The sequence below is a fragment of the Homalodisca vitripennis genome, chromosome 1 (assembly GCF_021130785.1).
Source record: "Homalodisca vitripennis isolate AUS2020 chromosome 1, UT_GWSS_2.1, whole genome shotgun sequence".
Taxonomy (NCBI): domain Eukaryota; kingdom Metazoa; phylum Arthropoda; class Insecta; order Hemiptera; family Cicadellidae; genus Homalodisca; species Homalodisca vitripennis.
The window spans coordinates 127,389,263-127,412,369 of NC_060207.1; the positions used below are offsets into that span (position 1 = coordinate 127,389,263).

Consider the following 23,107-nt stretch of genomic DNA (forward strand, 5'->3'; position numbering starts at 1 on the left):
ATAGGGATTGACAAATATTATACAGACACTGTCGATTGCACATTTCCTGAGCTTAGGACAGCGAGTAATGGTCATGAACGACTACCGGTCATCTCTATGAATGCCTAATTTGTAATAGTCTTAGACAATAGACAATATGCTTTATTATCAATATCATCAAGGCATGTTACAAATTCAGAAAGGTTTTACAAGTGAATCCTATTATTAAATGAGAGGTCTAATTAAGATTCATCATTCCATGAAAAAAACTCATTGATTGTGTAGTATGTATGGTCTTGCAGCCAACACAGTAGGTTTGTCTTTATAGATCCTGGGTTGTCTTTCAGATGATCTAGTAGCTTGTTGATGAGTTTCATTCCAGCATGTGATGGTTTTTTTTTCTTGAACAATGCTGTTCTATGGACTGGTAGAGTGTAACCCCCTGCTTGTCTAGTATAATGACTCTTTGTTTTGGAGGATCCTTAGTTATGCAGTAAAGTATGGTTTCTAGGATGTAAAGTCCTATAAACAGTATTTTTCCCTTGATTTACTGTTGGCTCCGAAAGTGCGCCAGAAACGCCACTTTACTACCTACTACTGTAGATTTTGTTAGTACTTTCAAACAAGAAATACAATTTCTTGTGTTTTTTCTGCACAATATTTTCTTTCTATAATTTTCTTCATTGTAATGAATTAATGTTTGTTCCGTATGTAAACAGAATATGCAGGACATCACACTCAAACTCTTGTTAAGTAAATTAAAATTTATTTGATTTTTTAGAAAATTTTAAATCCTAGTAGTTGTAATATTTCTTTTAAGAAACATGCAAAATAATGACCAGCAATTTATCAACTTAAATAATTGGTAGGTTCAGACATACAGTAAAATGTATTCTGAGTGGTAGGCAATAAGAGAATGAATTAAATAAAGTGTAAACAAAATTAATTATACATTTGTACTCGTTAATAACCAATTTTTTGTTAATCTAATAATTATTATTTTTTACTTTAGAATTTTCATGAGTATCTTCAATTGTTTTTCATATTTTTGATAATTCTTGTTGTATAGTAAATTATTTATTGTAGTTTAAATATTTGTAGATTCTCATTTCTATTTGTCTGAGAAAGTTACTTTCTATTGTTAACCTGTTACATGAAGTTTTTTGTTGTAGAAATGCTACAAAAAGTACTGGAGAAACCATTGGAGAAAAAGGCCGGTCGTAACTATGGACCACCGGGCAGTAAGGTGATGATCTACTTTCTGGATGACATGAACATGCCTGAGGTAAAATGTATTCCGTTTATGTAGTTCAGTTTGTTAAACAAAAAACGTGGTATCAATATGTGCTTTTATTACTTTTTACCTTCTATATTCAAACATTTTTTTAAACATAACCCGAGCTTTTGTATCCCCTCATTAAAAAACTCTGCCGTCACACCATTATCATTTTTTTTTTCATTTCAAAAAGATTTTATTTCACAGTATTTACAAATTTTACAATAGATTTATACAAAACAAAAACAACAAACAATATAAAACCATCGATCTATTATATAAAAATGAAACTGTTCGTGTGTAACAGCATCACTCACAAACGGCTGGACGGATTCGCCTAATTTTTTTTTTAATTTGTTCGTCTTGATCTGTAGAAGGTTATAGGATACTTTTTATCCCTTTCCCGATTCAGGATTCCGCCCCACTGGTATTGAAATATTTACAAACTTAAAAATAATAAAATAATAATATAATCTTCAAACAAACTAAAAGTAAACTTAACAATCAAAAAGAACTTACAAAAAAAACCAAACTCGATAATTGTGAAATAAAATAGAGCATCCAATAGGCAAAAGCCCGATGAAGGATGCACATCAGATTAAACTAACATAATAAAATTAAACTCAAAGAAGGAATGAAACCGCTACATAAATAATATATTAACAAGAAAACCATACAAAATCTATAAAACAAGTCATGGACGTAAAAATAGAAAAGATTAATTGGAATTATAAAAGTTAATAAAAACAAACTAAAATGTACACATTATTCATTATTTAATTCAACAATTTTCAGGAAGCACTCGCAATTATCCAATGAAATAAATACTTTTTAAAAAGCGATTTAATGGTGCTAAATGATCTAATTTAAAGGAAATAAGATTAAACAATCTTGGAGCATTAAAAGTTAAAAAATGTTTGAAAACAGTTAGATTAGGCTTTGGAACCGGAACAAGCAAGCTGTTATACCAGTTGGTAATAGTTGCTTTCAATATCTTATGAATTTACTTGGGCCAAAGGGTTTCTGTAATTAATAAGATTTTTTAAATTGAAGTTTTTGATTCTATTTATACAAAGAACTGTTAACCAAGCAACTTTAAATTCTTGTAAACTATATTGCAAATATATGAATAAAATTATATGGATTGTTTTATTTCTTCAGTAATACTTGCTGAAGAAGTATCAGTAATGATGCTGTCCAAGTCACACATTAAGTATGGTAGTCTTATAGAGAAACAGATTTTTTGTGAAAATCTGTAAAGAATTATGGTTTTACTGAAGAAAGCTGTAATAATCATAACTAACTTACTGCCATATGTCAACTCTAGAGAAACTTGCAAGAATCTTAATATACTGACTGTTACATCCCTGTTTATACTTGATGTCATTTCATTTACTTTGAAGTTTGACTTACTGAACAATAAAGATTTTCATGGATGGTTTACACTACATGCATAGGACTTCATTATCCCATCTCACAGAACTGCCCTGTTTGAAAAAACCTTCACATGCAGGGGCAAAGCTCTACGGAGCTGAAGACACGTAATTTTAAGGAGCTGAATACAATGCTGTGAAAATGGTTTGTGGAGAGATCAATGTATACAATGAATGAGTTCCTGACTCAGTTCAGTTTAAATGTCTATCAACATTGTTTGTGCTCAGTTATTATAGGTTAGTTGTACATTTATTATTGTAATGTTTATTGACATCAACTCTGTACTTTATGTTGAAGAATTTAGCCTTTGATACTATTTCCTGAGTTCATGTTTTCAACTTTAATTTTTTATGATTTAGATTAACCTGACACAGTCTGTTTTCTAAAATGTAAAATAATGATTGAAATATAATGTCTTTAGAGTTGTTTTGTTCTCTTCTGTTCAGATGATAAAAAATCGTGAAGAAAAGAATAATATGTCTTGAAACATCATGTTTCAGACATATTTTTGTTAGTCTTAACAATGCAAAATCTCCATTAAATTTTAAATACATAACATTCCAGAGAGGAAGGCGCACTAAATGGACAGATTCATCTGTTACTAAAAATTAAAATAGCTGTAACACAGTAGAGAAACATAGGCTCTCTCGAGCTGTAGCTCTTTTGGGACTATACAAACTGTAGGGAAAATGGTGACATAAGCATTGCCAGCCTTGATTAGAAGATTATGGCAGACCAATTCATGAAATGGTACAATCAATTCATGCTGTTAGACAACATAGTTGTGAATTATTTAGTAGAGGGTTTAAATTTACAATGATAGCATTTGAAAGGGTGACTAATCAGATTGTTATTCACTGCCATCTTTTGTTTTTATGACAATTGAAAATTACAAATAAAGAGCCAAAGGTTGTTTGTGAAGGTTGACAAATATGGAACAGTCCAACCCCACACACTCATCAGACAGTGGATGGATTATCAGCATTGGTATGACCGCACCAAGCTCACACTCAAGGAGATCCACAACATCATCTTCTTCTCTTGCATGAACCCAACGGCAGGCAGCTTCACTATCGACTCTCGACTGCAGAGGCACTTTTCCGTATTTGCACTCAGGTGTGTTTTCAGGACTAAGTAAGTAGTTTTTATTTACAGTGCCAGCAAGATAAACAGAAACAGAGGTGAGTGTGGGTACAAATATAAAAGGACTAATAGAATTAATGCGGCACCCCTGTTTGATTCACTTGAATCCCCTACATTGTATTCTACCTACTGAAGTTTGCAAGGTTATCCCGGATCATAGGTTAAAGTTAAAAAAAAAAAAACACATGGGGAAACATCAAAACAGAAAATGGTCTGAAATTTAAAAAAAACTTGCTCAGAGATTACTTACTCAACAAATCTCTTTACTTTATTGAGGAAATATCTAACTTTCTCTAATTTTAATACATTTTATGAATTGAGGTTGTAATATTAAAAATATTAATTTAAATTATAATTCATTTTAATTTAGTAGTGCATAGAAATTTGATGCTACTCATTGTATACACATATACATCAAAATTAATAAAAAATATTGTATTTAATTAGTAACTGCTGTTTCCAAGATGACAGTGAAAATTCTCATCAGGCTTCTTGATTACCTTAACACGTTAACTGCCACTATAAACAATTCTAGAGTTCCCTGTATTGCCAAAATTTTCTGTACTCGTTTTCTATGTGATATTGTTTTTGTGATGAATATAACGGTAAATGAAAACGATTTATGCAAATTATATGATATGGGATGTGGGGCTTAACTTTGGACCGATTGATTGGGTTAGCAGATTTTTTTCAGCCGAAATTGCCTAAAAAAAATTTCTTGCTGACCCGATCAGGCCGACATAGAAATTTCAGTACACTTTGGGATATTTAGTTTAAATGGCTGTGAAGACAGTGTGAGTTCCTTTTTTATTACTCTATGGTGCATGTGCAATGAACAGCTGACCGAACAAACATTCCAACTGTTTCCCGCTCGATAAGTTGCATAGTTCACGCCAATTTATGTAACCTCACTTGCACTCGCTGCTTTCATTGTGGTTGTTCATTACATAGTTGTAAGTTTGTTTATGTTAGTCTAAGCTTTATTAAATATCAGAAATGAGTGGTAACCTGGATAAAAGTAATATAGAGATGTTTTTGGACGAACTGATGAGTAGTGAACACGATAGATATGGAGGTAATTATGGTGAATTGGAAAATTATAGTGGATCTGAGTTTTCTGATTTGGAAGACATTGGAAATTTCATCAATGTTGATTCTGTATTTAGTACTGACGACAAAGATGCTATGGCTGAGAATGAAAATGCTCTTTTTGATGACGAATTGGAGGTAGTTCTAGATGGAAATTCTGATATGACTGTAACAGCAGTGTGTGAATGGGAATAGTGGAAATGAAAATGCTGGTTTGAATAAAGACTCGATTAATGATCTTAATGAGATCAGGAGGCCTTAGATATTGAAGAAGGAAGGAGATCTAGGAAAAACTGCAAGATTTGCTACAACAAGGCTAAGCGTGAGGGAGGTCATCAAGCATTAAAAAATCTGAAGAAAGTGACAACTTTCTTTGAGCTATGCCCGTGAAAGCCCTACCTCTGCAAAGACTGTTTTAAGAAAATCACAAGTAGACCTTAATCTGCATTACAGAAGTATTAATCCTCTTTAATGTATCCAATTAAAAATAAACTTTTTTTTATAAATATTAAAATATTACATATTATTTTATATCCAATAATTCCAATATAAACACTTCCAAAATAGTTTTTCTAATTTCATTCACAACGATAATGAGGTAAATGAAACGAGAATAATTAATAAAACAATATAATCACATAATAAAATCAATTCACAAAAGTATAGAAGAAAAATATATCAACAATTTGTAAAAAATAAATTTGCCGACCCGATCAGGAGATAAAAAGTTTATAATGTGTCGCCGTCTTTTACTGAACCTAAAAAATAATGAAAAAATGTCAAACGACATTCTCTGTTCATTCTTGTATCTATTTAAAACATTTAGTCCACTGGTTTGCCACCAGAGCTAAATGCAATGCTCGTAGCTGCAATAAAGTAAAACTATGTTATCGTCATTGTGAGGCCCAATCGGGTCGGCAGTGCATAGTAGCAACAAAATATTCGCCAACCCGATCGGGACGGCATGGCAGTTAACGTGTTAAACTGGACCTTCTACATCTGGACCTAATGGCTTCCATCCAGGAAAGTAGACAATTATAAAACATGTGAAGCTATTGAAGACAACCTGGAAGCTGGTAACTTAGACTGTTACTAAGTAAAGTATTCAATTGGCTTTACTACAGTTTAGTTTTATCCCAAATTGTGTAAACATGGGGATGTGAACCCAAATCTTAAGTAGTCTAAGAATTACATTGAAGAGAAAATTCAAGTTAGGGGGGTAAGGTTGTTGGTTGAGGTGTTTGCTTCTTAACCACATTCACTGTGCAGATAATAGTATTGTGAACGTAATATGTGTAAAATTAAAAATGGTTTTACTCACCCTAAAACGACGTCTGAATATCGTAAAAGTCAATTGAAGATGTCTTCGTAACCTTTGTTGACTGAAACAGCCCATCGTAACTGGTGCCAGTCCTCGTCCAATCTGTTTTCAATATTTGTCCATTTTTACAACCGAAATCCCCACTGGCAACTGTGAATCAAAATGTTAACACCTCCCCGCCACAAACAATATCTATTAAGACTCACACAATGTTAAAATTTTCAATTAAATTTGTATGAAATCTTTGTAATGACTAAGTTACAATTAAAAAATAAATATTACAAAATAATGTATACATCCCCTCCCACTGCCATTTTGTTCATAGAACAAAACTATCATGACTCCATGATATCAGTCATACAAACTTTTCTCATGGTACTTGTCAAAGCAATTGAGTTTGCTGTAGCGGCTACAGAGCGAAACGTATTCTACTTACTGGGTAGCCCTCGTATTTTGCTATGGTTCCACATTTTGCCGGAGTCACTGACTTCACCTGCTCAGGTGTGTATTGTCTTTTCACCACTTAGGGTGCTTGATAGAGTATTTAAGCCAATGTGGTAGTTTCGAGGATAAGGCAAAATTATCATAAAAAGTGTCTATAAACAACAAATGGTATAATATATATCATATACCGTACAAGAATATAACGTCAAAACAATTTCAAGATATTCTACATTCATTCCTTACTGATTTGAAAAAGAAAACTAACTTTGAAACAAGGCAAATAAACAAAGTAACCTTCGTACTATCTTAGCCCAACCATTTTATATTTACTTGGTAAGATCCATGAGATCAAAATCAGTTATGAATTGACAGATTATTGTGTTTGGTGCAGAGGTGATGTGCCTGTTAGAGTTGTACTGGTGCAAGTGGAAAATTAATAGTTTCATGCTTTATGCAATGAAATATAGATTTATTTAAGTGCCATGTGATTGTAAAGTAAATTGGGCTGGTCTGAAAAGTTGTCTGTGTGGTTGTGTAGATATGTATGTGAGTACATTATCTTGAGATTGGTTTGACATACAGGACCAAAGTTATTCTATTGAATAGCGTAATTGCTGAAAATTGGGATTTTTAATTCCACTCCATTAGACCAAAAGTAAATTATAAGGCCAGATGTGGGTGCTTTGACCGAATTAAGCTCTTCACATCTTTGTATTTTTGCATCGGGGTAACGAAACAAAGTCAACCATGCCTTTGGAAACATAATTTAAACCAGAAGTGCTCTTACAAATGCAGCACCAGAAATAAGTTTTAGTACAGATTGCTTAAATTTGTCTGGTATAGAAAAAATTAGTGTACTCGTAGTTTAATGCTTTTAAGTCTATCAACCCATGTGTAAATTGTTTCTGCCATCTTAAACTGTTATCTCCCTTATTTGACAAGTTGCTCTCTGGTAGTTTTCCAGGACAGGAAGCTCTGTTCCATATCTTCAACAACATCTTGAGTCAGCATCTGACCAACCACACCCTAAAGTTCCCTACAGCTGTCATCAAGACAACAGATCTCATCACACAGCTGGCCCTCACCATGCACTCCAAAATGTCCTCTGTATTCCTGCCTACTGCCATTAGGTTCCACTACATCTTTAATCTCAGGGATTTGGCTAATATATACCAGGTCAGTTTGCAGTAATAAATACTCCATTGATTTTTTGCAACATTAATAACTCAAGAGGCTCAAGAAGAAGGTCTATATATTATTTCCATTGATAATTTTGAAATGTGAGCCTATAATTTGTTTTATTGTTGAAATTATTCTGGATTGTTTAGTTATGTATTTCAAACTTTTAATATCAGAAGTATATTTTTAATTTGAATAACATATTTTAAACTTAAATTTGAACATGTTTATTTTATTGAACAACATACTTCTACTATTAACATATTCTATTATTAATATATTGTTATATTCAGAATATAATTTGTAATTTTTATTCCTAGAAAGGTTCTTTTCTTGCTGGATTATACAGGGTGATTCAAAACTAAACGGCAATCTCTCGGGAGCTTATTCTATAGCTAAAAACAAGTAAAAAAGTTCATATAACCATATGCCCGGAAACGCTTCGTTAGCGAGTTACGCCTAGCGAAAGATTTCGCCCGGATTTCAGATCCCTTGGTGAAGTCAGGCCGTATAAAAATGGTAAAGGTAGTTACAAAGATACAAATACGATTGTTTTTTATGTTTTTATATCTGACAAATTTATTAAAATTCGTCCCAGAGCTGTAAATGCAATACTTTCAGAGATATCTTACGTAAAACACAAGAATTGGTGCAAAGAAATAACACATTTTTGTGTTTAACGTAAGATTACTTCCATAAATGTTAAATAAAGGTCATTTTTTTCTTAAACAGATTTGTAGAACATTTAATTCTGAAAAGATTCATGTGAATTACTTAGGAAAAAAATTAATAATAGGTATTGAAATTTAGCTTTATTTAAAAATAAAACAGACGCACAAAAATGCATATTCTTATCTGCATAAAATATTAACTAATGTTTAGGTTGTGAGTAACAGCTGATCATTTATTCAACACTTTTTATCGTCATATTTTATTTGCAAAGGTTGGCAATATCAGCTGATCAACAATTAAGTTCATGAAGTAATATTTGAATAACCTTTATGGAGGTTTTTGTATTGTGGCGTGTGAAGATTGTATTTTGTGAGATCCTGTGATTATTTGGAAATATTTTATACAAGTGTATAAAATATTTTATTAAATATTTATTTTTAAAATATTTTATTAAATATTTTTATAAAAGTGTATGTAATTATCTTAGTAAATAATGGCAGATAATGTAAATGGTATGTATTCGTTTGAAGAGTATACGGACATGATACTGATTTAAGGCAAAGTTAACAAGAATGGTTTAGCTGCAGTTCAGGAATATCGTGATACTTTTCCACATCGAAGAACACCTGATCGCAAAACATTTGAAGCTGTGGAGAGACGACTTAGAGAAACTGGTAGCTTTAAACCGAAGCGAATAGATACTGGTCGTCAACATAGCGCAAGGAACTATAATAATGAACAAGCAATAATAAATGCTGTAGAATTATCACCAACCACAAGCACCAGACGATTATCACGTCAGTTAAATATTTGCCAGTCAAGCGTATGGCGGACACTTCATGAAGCACAGTTGTACCCATTCCATATAACACGTGTTGAAGACTTATTACTGCAAGATCTTAATAAACGGAAGATGTTCTTCTGCCGCTGGTTAAGAAGAAATTGTTTACGACATCAGTATTTTCTTCGGCGTATTCTCGTTACTGATGAATCCTGTTTTACTAGAAATGGAATTGTAAATTTTCATAATACCCATACTTGGGCGTACGACAACCCACATGAAACTGCGACGAGGCATTTTCAACATACATTTTCAGTCAATGTATGGCTTGGTGTTCTGGGTGACAATTTGATTGGTCCATTTTTCCTCCCTAATCGACTTAATGGAGTAGCGTACTTAAATTTTTTAAGAACAAACCTGCCTACCCTCTTGGAAGATATTCCTGTTCAAAACAGAATAAATGCATGGTTTATGCACGACGGAGCACCTCCACATTTTTCTAATGATGTGAAAAACTATTTAAATGATACATACGGTAGACAATGGATTGGTCGAAATGGACCAGTAAAATGGCCACCACGTTCTCCTGACCTCACGCCAGCAGACTTTTTCTTATGGGGTTGGATGAAGTCAATTGTTTATTCAAAACGGATTAACACCATAGAGGAGTTACGTAATTGCATTACAGAGGCGGCAGAAACTATCAAGAATGCTCCAAACGTTATGAAACGCGCTAGAAAAGAATGGATTCGTCGTGCGAAAACGTGCATTGCTAACAACAGAGGACACTTTGAGCAACTATTATAGGTGATTATTACAGTTTTATAAAGGTAAATACATTTTATGTTAATGTTCAGTCTAGAATAAATGATCAGCTGTTACTCACAACCTAAACATTAGTTAATATTTTATGCAGATAAGAATATGCATTTTTGTGCGTCTGTTTTATTTTTAAATAAAGCTAAATTTCAATACCTATTATTAATTTTTTTCCTAAGTAATTCACATGAATCTTTTCAGAATTAAATGTTCTACAAATCTGTTTAAGAAAAAAATGACCTTTATTTAACATTTATGGAAGTAATCTTACGTTAAACACAAAAATGTGTTATTTCTTTGCACCAATTCTTGTGTTTTACGTAAGATATCTCTGAAAGTATTGCATTTACAGCTCTGGGACGAATTTTAATAAATTTGTCAGATATAAAAACATAAAAAACAATCGTATTTGTATCTTTGTAACTACCTTTACCATTTTTATACGGCCTGACTTCACCAAGGGTTCTGAAATCCGGGCGAAATCTTTCGCTAGGCGTAACTCGCTAACGAAGCGTTTCCGGGCATATGGTTATATGAACTTTTTTACTTGTTTTTAGCTATAGAATAAGCTCCCGAGAGATTGCCGTTTAGTTTTGAATCACCCTGTATTTCTCCAGTAGGATTTATATTAGTACAAAAATAATTACACTATTTACACGTAGACACCTCAAAGGATATCTAGGACCACTATTTGTATTATGTCAAGATTCAGGATGATGAGTACTTTGATCTGTGTATATTTCATTGTTTACAAGTTGGAATAGGTACAAAATATCAGGACTTTCCTCTGTATCAAAGATTGTTTATTAAGTTTGAATTGGCAAAATGATGCTCTTGTCTGCTTGCTCCGACTGGTGTATTCCATTATCTACACATGGCTTCTATTCTATTTGATGTCATCTAGCTATCCTTAATATTCAGGCAGGATAACAACTGTAGCTTGAATTGTTCAGTGACACTTTAAACCATTGGAGGGGTAGGATTAGTATGTTGTCATGAGACAATCCATCAATGTTTAAAATTCCTTTTTTATATAAGATATTTACTAAGTACTATTCTACAAACATAATTTTGTTTGTTTCTCAATTATGACAGTACTGCACCAAAAGAAATTATTGGAAAGAATAAAAATAAAAGTTTAATTTACATGTATCCATTTTTCAGTGTAGGATATATTTTGTATTACTTCTTGACTTGAAAAAAATCTGTTAAGGATATAAATTAAATTGATCTCTCTAAAAATGCTTTTATAATTAATATATTGTGCACTGTGCAGGGAATGCTGTTCTGCACCAACGAGTGCTTAACAACTCCTGGTAGAATTGTGAGACTGAGGATGCATGAGGCCACTCGTGTTCCCTGTGACAAGCTGGTCGACCACAAGGATCAGGATATCTTTATAATTAATGTCTTATGCACTGTGCAGAGGATGCTTTTCTGCACCAACGAGTGCCTGACAAGTGACAAGCCGGTCGACTACAAGGATCAGGATATCTTTATAATTAATGGCTTATGCACTGTGCAGGGGATGCTGTTCTGCACCAACGAGTGCCTGACAACTCCTGGTAGATTTGTGAGACTGTGGATGCATGAGGCCATTTGTGTTCCCTGTGACAAGCTGGTCGACCACAAGGATCAGGATATCTTTATAATTAATGTCTTATGCACTGTGCAGGGGATGCTGTTCTGCACCAACGAGTGCCTGACAACTCCTGGTAGATTTGTGAGACTGTGGATGCATGAGGCCACTCGAGTTTACTGTGACAAGCTTGTCGACCACAAGGATCAGGATACTTTTAACAAACTTATGGCAGAAAATATTAAAAAAGTGTTTGCAGTAAGTTCTTCTTTATGTCATGTTCAAACTGAAATCAACTGCCAGGATATATTCTTGTACAAATTGGTCTTAAAAATTTGTATGGATACACTCTTTTGCTGTATTAAATCTTTAAAGACGCTTATAGCAACATTTCATTACATTGAAATTTTTTTTAAATTGAAAATACAATTATGTTTAATGTTGTTTGGACAAGTATGTTTTTAAGATTTTATTCTTGTGTCTAATATCATAATAGATGTAATTAATAAATTAATTTCTATTAGTTAATTTAATTTGATAACTTAAGTAAAATTCATAGTATTATCAAGAATAAGACTGCTTATTGCTCATAAAAACCTAATTTACCTTACATGTATAATAGATTTTAAATCTATTCATATTTTTGTGTAGGTACTAATGAAGTTAGTTTTCATGAATCTCCAATATTGAGTAGGATTATAATGAAGAGAATGAGTTATAGAGTGTTACTGCGCTTTTGATTCGTTTTGCTCATTATATCAATAAAATAATAAAAAAAAACTAAATTAATATTATTGTTATAGACAAGATTGATGGACATTTCTAACTGAAATAAACACATTTTTATTAAAGTCACTTTTGTTTGTTTAGGCCTTAGTGGTGGAGGTGAGGTAACAGTGTATATATTGTAGTAGTGGTAGACATCAGTGTAAATAATCATCATGTTCATCTCATCTTGACATTTGTTTATACTCATAAGTGTATAATTGGTAGTTTATAGATTATATGTTTTTATTCATGATGTACATCCAGTAGAGGATGTTTATTTTTGCCTTCTTGTTCTTCTAAGAAATTAACACTAAATATTTTTTAATTTGAAACACTGTTTTAAGCTGCTACTAAAATATGCATGCAGTGGAGACAGTATGTGGTGGATTTAAGGTAGTATTTTGTATTAGACATAATTTTGAAGACTTAACACATTTTCAACAGTTTTTTTTCTATGTAACGCTGGCTGTGTTACTTTATGTTTTATATCCTTTTGCAACTCGTGATTCACTCATCTCGCTTGTATTTTTTTTTGTATTAGTTTTCTTGTCGATGGCTAGATGCTAATTAATATTTATGAAATATTTTAGGAAATCACAGGAAAGTTTACCTTTGATTGATTTATACATGTCCAGCAGAACTTTACCTTGATACAGAATAAAATTATATTTTCACTTACTTCTGGGCAACCCAATGGATATCCAAGAGTACATGCTCTAAGATACATGTCATATTTTTGTGACATACCTGTTCTGAAAACTATTTTGTATGCTCTTATTCAATCTCATATCTCTTATGGTGTATATTTCTATGGAGGTATTTCTTCTCAAAATCTTAATAGGATTCTCATTTTACAAAAAAAGCTATAAGAATAATGTTAAGTTTAAAACAGGACGACTGTAAACAGCATTTTTCAAACCTCCAAATGTTAACAATTTACGGCCTATATATTTTTTTTCTAGAATGTATTCTGTATGTAAAATAACAACAAAATTGTTTCAAATTATATGATAAGCCATATCCATACAATACAAGGAATAAAGATTATACAGTATTGCCTCAACACAAACTGGAATTATTTAAGAAAAAACCCGCATACTCAGGAGTACATTTTTAAAAACATATCTCTGAAAGCATTACTGACATATAAGATAAAAACAGATTTAGAAAAGTTTTGGAGGACTATATTTAGAATGACTATTTTAGAATGACGAAAGAACTGGATTATGTTTGGTTGGATAGGTTAGGTTAGTTTTTAGCAAGTATCTGTCTCAGAGAGAGATCCCTCCTCTGGTTGCTTTGAACTGGGAACAACACTAGTCTCACCTACTTTCAATGTGGTTTAATGAGAGAGAATGTTCTACTACCCCCTTCCCCCCTCACCATTCATTTCAATTTCAATTTCATTAAATCTCAGGAGGAAGTAGTTTCAATACCTCCATCTATACTGGGTGTGAGAGCTCTGCTTTTAGATTTAAAAGTGGAAAAATAATACAATCTTCAACACAGGAAATTTGGTATCAAAATTTAAATAAATTTATAATTAGAGTAATTGAAATAATTCAAGAAACCAATTTGATGTTGTACCTTACAAAATAAACAAAAATGAGTTTCATGCCTTGTTTTGTATGTTCATACTTTATTTGTGTTTTAATATACCCTTCCGTGGTATAATAAATTCAAAGAAACACATCTACCTAATAAATCTTGGAAATAAAAAATTCTTAAATTTTATTAGCACTTTAATAATATAATTCCATAAATAAATCATAAGTTTATACAATCATGTTTAGAATCAATAAGTTTAAAAGTGCATAGGCCTATGTAGAAATAATCTGAACGCGAGATTCTTTGTTTAAATAATACACTCATGGAGCTGTTATCTGTACCACTTTGTATTCATCATATTTGGTGGCTGTATAGAATAAATGATAAAAATCAGAGCAAACCATTTCCATCTCCTGCTATTGGTATTATTTCATGTTGCATAGTTTTCTTGTACAGAAACACCAATTATAAACAAAAACTCTAAATTATAATATCATGTACTGAAATTGTGGTCATAAAAATAATAACATACTTCTGACAGCTGACTATTAAATAGTGGCATTTGACTGAATTTTATTCTTCAATAAGAATTGTATTGACTCAACCTTTCAAGGGCTGAGAGCTTAACCCTAAAATCAGGTGGGAAATTTTGTGAAATTTGGAAAAATCTATGCATTGTCCCCTTTTATTTGACATATAAATTTTGAAGATCTGTTCAATAGTTGCCGAACACTTAGTGTTACAACCGTTTATTTAAGAATTCGTTATATACATTTTCATATCCTTGCACACCTTCTGTTGCAAATGTGTTAAAATGGACTCTTTTGTAGATATGATTTTAAATTAATATAATTTTATATTTCTAATAAACACATGCCAAATTTTAGATTGATTATTCGTTTAGATAAAAAGCACAGCTAAGCACAACATTATTTTACAAAGTGATATTACATTAATGCATTGAATGTTCATTGTCTTTCTTTTGTAGTAGCATGATTTTATCTATTTTTAATATTAATGGATTGTTACTGAAAACATCTGATAGTGTGTTGAAAAAAAACAGGATTTTCTGCAACAATAACTGATACTGATAACAATAATGATATTTGATCAAGTATCAGCAGTGATTGATATCAAACCTCAGAGCATCTTCTTGCTATATATGTTGTTATTACGATGAATTACATACATCTTCTTCAAACATTCACTAAATACATAAAATTATACAAACTTTTGGATTATTATATTTATAAAGTATTTATTCCTGGCCCAAAAATTATTTTTTAATCACATTAAACCTTACAAATTCTTTTATTTGATTTTCCTCAAATAAATTGTGATTTTCTTTCCATTTAAATTATTATTTAAACTCTTAAATCCATTGAAATTTTGGTATCACAACTTTTAATGGTTCTCTTTCAGATCTGCGGGCTCGCTCCTTTAAAAAAATGATAACTGTTGCCATTATGTTTCATGACTAATTTATTATTAGGAGTTTATTGAAATTAACAATAAAAAAATTTACAGTGCAATGTTATTATAGTAACACTCTAAGACATGTGTAGGAGATGCCTGAGAGCGATTATAATGAGAAGCCGCTGATATTCTGCCACTTCGTGGAGGGACTTGGTGATCCTAAGTATTTGCCAATGCCCAGCTGGGCTGCCCTCAACAAGCTGCTGGAGGAGGCTATGTCTCAGTACAATGATTTGGTAGGAGCCATGAATTTGGTACTCTTTGAGGACGCCATGAGTCATATTTGCAGGTTTGTGTCAGTAATTGTTAAAAATTTTAAGTGTGACTATTTCAGTTGCTTTTAGACTGTATCATTTTACTATATACCATTCCAGTGTTTATTGTTGAAGTATGAGTTTTGTTCAAAAAGAAATCAGAATTTTTAAGTTTCATGGGTTTGAAGAGTCCTATTGTCAAGACATTTTTTATTATGATGGTACTCATTCTCCTGAACTATAATACAATTTCCAACTGTATTCATTGTTTAGTTTTTCAGTGGCAGCTTCTATGATTAGATGTGTTTTATGAACTCAGCGATTTTTGTTTCTTGAAAAAATGGATCAAAAAATTGTTATTAATTTTTGTGTGAAAAATTAAATTAAGTGTTACAAAGTGTGGGGAATGTCAACAAAAGCCTATAGTGAGCAACTCCTTTGTAAAAAATTGAACAATCTCATTGATTTTCAACATGTACAAAACACATCTCCTGTAAGTAGCCTAGTACCATCTTCAAACCCTACCATACCACTTGCATCCAGCAACTCCTCTCACACCCATATATTAACTCCAACTGTCTTACCCTCTCCTCATCCTCAACAGTCTGCACAAACTAACCAGACACCTGAAGTTGACACTAACCAATCTTTTTTAGAGAACCTAAGCCTGTTCCCACCACTGTAAATAAAATTAATCATAAACCAGATAGCACTCAAAATAATAAATGTTCAATTTTTCACCAAAATGTTCAACATTTAAGCTCAAAGCTAGAAATTTTAAAACTTAACTTAATGGAAATTGATCCAGATATTTTGACGTTGTCAGAGCATAAAATGTTAGAATCTGAGCTTATATTGTTGCACATCTCAGGGTATCATTTAAGCTCCTATTACACTAGATCTATTTTTATAGGCGGTGGTGTCATGATCCTCACACGAGATAGCATCACAAGTAAAAGAATCCTAATGCCGGCTATACAAAATCTATTAGTTGAAAAAGAATTTGAGTGCTGTCTGTCCGAAATTTCAGTATCTAAGTTCACTTTTGTTTTAGGTTGTATTTACAGGTCACCAATGCCAAGTTTAATGGATAGTTTCTTATTAAAATTTGAAGCTTTATGTAGTATTTTAAGTAACAAACATAAGCATATTATTTTAACTGGAGATTTTAATATTAATGTTTTAAAAAAAGACAGACTTTATCATAAATTTATTAGCATTTTAAAACTATACAATTTAACTTACAGAGTAAACTTCCCAACTAGAGTTCAATTAGGGTCGGAGAGTGCTATTGATAACATTATAAGTAATATTGAAGATAAAGAATGTAAAGTAACAGGTTTAATAACACACATTTCTGATCATGATGCACAACTTTTGGAAATATTTGGTATAAAAAATAACAGTAAGAAAATAACTAAAAAATATTCTAGGAAATTTATACAAAATAACATATGCATGTTTCTACAAAACCTGTTTAAAGAATCTTGATTGGATGTATATCAAGCCCCAGTAAATCTACAGTATAATATATTTTTAGGGATTTTTTCTTATCACTTCAATATTTGTTTTCCCAAACTCTTTACCTCACTGCGGGAAGGTGATGATCATAGTTGGATGACTGAAGAAATAAGATTTAGGAAAAATGAAATTCATGAATTAGAAATTTGTTTTAGGCAAAGTAAAGACCAAGATTTAAAGACAATTATAAAGAATCTGAAGAAGGATCTAAAAACTTGTATGGATAGGGATAAAAAAAATATTCTTTGACAATAAGATTAAAAACTCTGGAAATTGCTCAAAAGTCACATGGAGTATAATAAAATCACAAGTTAAAAAGACCTCAAATGCAATTTCAAATATAAGTATTGACAGTAATGGGGAGGAAACAAGTGGTCCTATTGAAGTTAGCAATGTGTTTAACAAATTCTTTGTCTCAGTAGTTGACCAATCAATACTACCCAAGATTGTTAAAAGTAAAGATTATAATGAGAGTAATATCAATACTATAAATACAAATTTTTAATTCAGCTCAATAACAGAGCAAGATCTAGGAAAAATAGTTAATTCTTTTCAAAATAAACTGTCCACTGAGTCTGTTATGAGTAAAACAAGGATTTTACGAGTGGTATAAACATTTAAAAGATGGCTGTGAAAACATTGAAGATGAGAAACGCTCCGTCCGTCCTAGCACATCAACAGCCGATGAAAATGTGTAAAACGTGGAAGAAATAGTATAGTAATGATTGCCATATTACATTCAAGAAAATCACTGATGATGTTGGCATATTAATTGGCTCATGCGATGAAATTAGAAGTACTAACTGCAAGTCCAACGCCGTTTGCATGAAGCAATCTGAAAATAATACTCGGATTTGTGGCAAAAGATTCATGGCTTTTGCACCATGACAATGTGCAGGTGCTCACACTTCATTGCTTGTTCATGGATTTTTGGCAAAAACAGCACTGCAATGATGCTCCAGCCTCCATATTCTCCAGACATGGCCCCATGTGATTTTTTTTATTTCCAAAAATAATGAGAACCTTAAAGGGCCTTTCGTGTTACAAGCATAGAAGTGCATTGCTGAAAGAACTAAAGGCTATCTCAAAGATCGAATTTGAAAAGTGTTTCGAGGGTTGGATGACGCTCTGGCATAAGTTCATAATATCTAGAGTACTATTTTGAAAGTGACAACATAATTATAGATTAATAAATCAATATTTTTTCAAAAAATGACAATTCCCGTTACTTTTTTAATGTACCTTGTAACCTACTTGACATGGTTAAGTCTGAACTAACAGTTGTGACTTGTGTAGGATAAACCGTATAATGGAGGCGCCACGTGGGAACGCTCTACTGGTTGGTGTGGGAGGAAGTGGAAAACAGTCCCTGTCTCGTCTATCAGCTTTCATATCTGGTCTGGATCCTTTCCAGGTGCAGCTCAAAAAAGGGTACAGCATGGTTGATCTGAAAGTGAGTGTCAGTTTTTTTTTTTATATAAATCTAGATTCCCTAGTTTTTTATTAATATCTTCATCGCCATTTGTTCATGTGCATTTTTCATGTTTAACTTTTATAATTTAGAATTTGATTACTGAAGAAGAAGATATAATTTTTTGAAACATTGTGCTTTTGTATTAATACACAAAGTTGTACATTTCCATTTTAGACTTATCAGTTATTATAAAAATACATGAATGTAAGATTTATTAAATCCTGCTTCTACTATGCCACCAAAGAATGACAACTATAATGGCAACACAGCTTTTATTAAGGTCCAATAACGTTAATTAACATTATGCATGATATTTAGAATACAAAATAAATCTTAGTCTGTAATTACTAGAGTTGACTATATTTTTATATTATGACAGAATCAACTCTTTGACTGGTGGGTTTTTTCTCTGTAAGAGTTCCCTAAAAAGTGAGTTTTTAAATTTTATATATATATATTCTTTTTTGTGTTTTGAGTTTACTGCAAATGTGTTATGAAAAAACTCAATTAAAACTTTTTGGAGTTGTATTTATCTATACAGAAATTATTCTGATTATGCCCAAAAGCCTGATTATTATATATAAAAAGTATAAATATAAATAGAATACAGTAGATGGCATGAAGAACTGACACAAATAACTGAGCCACAACTTCACTAATTGATCACTTTTTAACCCTTTGCGCTCGAAAGGCCAGTAGCACTGGCCAAACCAAGATTGCAGACAGCTCGCGTTAGTTTTGCCGCAGTTTGTCCTCGCAACTCATATGGCCAGGACAGATAGCCCCGCTACTTTTATTGACAGCTCAGCGGCCATATTTGTTGTTTGCCTCCCCAGATCGGAATTATTTTTCAATTTCATCCACGTTTTTGGATAGTAATTTAAAATATTTTAAGAAGAAATGAAAAATAATTTAAAATCTATTATTTAATGAATCTTTCTATAAAGATAAACATACATTTGGTCAATTTAACTCTTATACATATATTGTTAGCAAAGATATGTAAATGAAATGTTATAAAGAAGGCCTTTACAGTTATGTTATACTCAGACATGAACTATTTTATATTTTTCTCAGTCTTTACATTTTTATACAGAATAAAACTGATAAAAGTACATACTTATGTGTACAAAATGTGTTCAAAAAGTATCGCAAATTTTGTGTATTTTCAAAAATTATTTATTTATTCGTGAATATCTATTTTGTCCCCTTCAAAGTAATCCCCCTGGGATATTATACACTTGTGCCAAAGTTTTTTCCAATCTTCGAAGCACTTTAAAAAATCATTTTTTTGTATCTTGTTCAGCTCCTCCTTCTATGCAGTCTCTATCTCGTCAATCGTGGCGTAGCGTCGTCCTTTCATGGGCCTCTCCAGTTTCGGGAACAAGAAAAAGTCACAGGGGGCCAGATCTGGGGAATACGGTGGCTGCGGTATCATTAGTGTGTTGTTTTTGGCCAAGAAGTCGCGTACAAGCAGCAATGTGTGAGCAGGGGCGTTATCGTGGTGCAAAAGCCAATTTTTGTTTTTCCACAAATTCGGGCGTTTCTGGCGGATTGCTTCGCGCAAATTGCGCATAACTTGCAGGTAATATTCCTTATTCACCGTTCTACCTTGTGGCAAGAACTCATGATGCACCACGCCCCTGCAATCGAAGAAAACTGTAACCAAAACTTTCACATTCGACCAAACTTGGCGTGCTTTTCTCGGTCTTGGTTCGTGCGGCAGCTTCCGTTGAGATGATTGAGATGATTCCGTTTCCACGTCATAACCATAAACCCACGATTCGTCACCAGTTATGACCCTCTGGAGCAAATTCGGGTCGTCGCGGACAGATTCCAACATCTGAACATTAGCAATGTTCATGCGATACTGTTTTTGATCGAATTTGACCAATTTTGGTACGAATTTTGCAGTCTCATGCCCAATTTATCGATTCAAATCGAATGGCACGAGCCAATCGATATGCCTAGGTCCTCGGCAATTTCTCTAACGGTGATTCGACGATAGGCCAATACCATTTTCTTCACTTCATCAATTTTTTCGTCTGTTGTTGAAGTGCTCGGGCGTCTGGCACGCTCTTCGTCGGTCACATCTTCTCGGCCTTCTGAAAACATTTTGTACCACCGATAAATATTGCTTTTGTCCAAAGTAGCTTCTCCGTATGCCACAGTAAACATTCAGAATGCATCTGCGCACTTAATTTCGTTTTTCACACAAAATTTGATACAGGTTCTTTGTTCCATTTTTTTTGAATATGTAGGTAAAAATTGAAGACAAACCAAAACACGTGCAAGCAAAGCAGCTGTCAACAAATTAACTGAAAATTCAAAATGGCTGAAATTGTCAACATAAGTGAGAGACATATGTACCAACATAATGCCACAAAAAAATCAAAATTCAAATATACGTAACCCGCGAAAATTCAAACTTCGCGATACTTTTTGAACACACCTCATAGTCAAGAATAGTTAGCACATGTCTTCTAGTAAAATTTTCAAGGTTTCTATGCTTTCTATCACTTCAGTGTATGGGCCCACTAAGCGTCATAAGTATTATTTGCACAGTCAATGTTTAGTAAAGAATTATAGGCTAATTGAAAATTTACTGCTTTACTTAAAAATTATTTTAAAATAAAGCTGCTCAATAGGTTTTACCACTCACCATTCATTAAAAAACAAAGAGAATATTATAAAATAACTGCTATGTTTAGTGGACAGTGGTGCTGGCCTTACGAGCTACGGACGTATTATATCTTGGCCAGTACACCTGGACATACAAGCTGAGATAACATTATGGCAAAAATTAATCCGCACGTCCAACAAAATGGCGGCGGCTAGTAGAGTTGGCTATATGAGCTCCAAGGACAGATTATAAATACTGCCTTTGAGTGCATTGGGTTAATACTTTTAGTGTTAATTGGTTTTACTTTTATACCTTTTACGAATGTCTGTCATTTCTAAATAAAATCAAACTATAACATAACTTTAAAAAAATCTTCAGTACTAGTTACAGACGTCAAGACAGGACATTTAGAAGCATACAACGTTCATATGTGTGTCAACCACGGCGTACCATCACCGCTGTCATCGCAACTAAGTATGTCCGTTCATTGGATACTGCTTTCACATCAAAATGTATAGAACCTTGTTTGAACGTTAACCACAAACTAACTAGTTCAGTGAAAATTACGGGAGTTAAATTAAAATTTTGCTTGTTTATTTTTGCGTCTAAACATAAATCAAATTGTTTACAAACATTAAATTTAAGTTTTTATGTTGTTTTATGAGTATTCGATGCCCAGTGAATAATTCCTACTGAACAATTCACTAATATTTATCTCTGTGTTCACATTGTAGAATGTGTAGTATTTATTTGGTTCATTTTACATGTATGTCTTTGATGTTTGTATTGGATATCTGTCTATGTCATAATTGCCTAAATGTTCAACAAATCCAGTCTTCAATTTTCATTGCCATAAAAAAAGTAAAAAATATCTTGAGTTTCTTTAAAAACGTAACAAAACTATAAATGCTGTTTTCCAAAAATCACGTCTTACAGCGTGCCACAATGCTTTGGTAAGATTTTTTTAAATTTTAACCTAGTTTGTAATTATGTATTAGGTTAGTTCTTTACCTGAAGAAGAGATCAGATTGCAGATCTCGAAACGTAGTGTTACTGATTTCTTGTTTCACTGAACGATGGCAAATGTCCGGAAAAATCCTGTTTCCTTTGCAGTCTAATATTGTTGTTTGTTTTGACTGTGTTATTGGTGCACAAGGTTATTTCGATTGGTACCCCTTTATACCTATCGAAAGAACATATTTTTAGAAATGAGGTGAGTGCAGTCAGTTCTCAACAGATTGGCCTTCTGCAGGTGCCTCAAAAATGGCTTGTGTTTAGCACGAGAGGTTTCTATTATTTTGGACCCCAAATGTACAACTATGGAATAATAACTGTTATTATTAAATATTATTATTTAAGTTAAGAATAGCCCATTGCATCGATTTAATATGTTAGATGTTAGTATAATTAAGAAGTATTTTAACAAATGTTTACTGTCAACAGCTGTTGTAATTATTTACTGGGTTTGTAAAACAGCTGTTATATAACACATTCCCTACGAGTAGTAAAGTGGTGACTGAGGACTGTTGGTAAGAAATGTGGAAGGGGAAGTGAGTTCACGCTTCTTCTCCCTCTCTCCACATCTCTCTCACTCAAATCCTCCTCCCCCCCCCAAACTGTTCACTTAACAGGTCGCTTTCAAAGCGGCTCATCTATAGTATCTAAGGTTACAGAATATTGTAGTGACTCAAAGTTTTATCATCTCTCTAGTATTTACAGGGGTAGCA

General features: G+C 32.6%; 1 protein-coding gene across 2 annotated transcripts in view; it reads left to right on the plus strand.

The window, feature by feature from the left end:
- The window catches only part of LOC124371103 (dynein beta chain, ciliary-like), a 186,171-nt gene that overhangs the window by 106,956 nt on the left and 56,108 nt on the right, over positions 1 to 23,107 (plus strand). For both annotated transcript variants that reach the window (XM_046829419.1, XM_046829424.1), the window contains 6 exons: positions 1,152 to 1,264; positions 3,612 to 3,805; positions 7,643 to 7,862; positions 11,813 to 11,974; positions 15,598 to 15,797; positions 18,580 to 18,736. In XM_046829419.1, the coding sequence (XP_046685375.1) occupies positions 1,152 to 1,264; positions 3,612 to 3,805; positions 7,643 to 7,862; positions 11,813 to 11,974; positions 15,598 to 15,797; positions 18,580 to 18,736 (1,046 nt within the window). The remainder of the gene's footprint in view (positions 1 to 1,151; positions 1,265 to 3,611; positions 3,806 to 7,642; positions 7,863 to 11,812; positions 11,975 to 15,597; positions 15,798 to 18,579; positions 18,737 to 23,107) is intronic.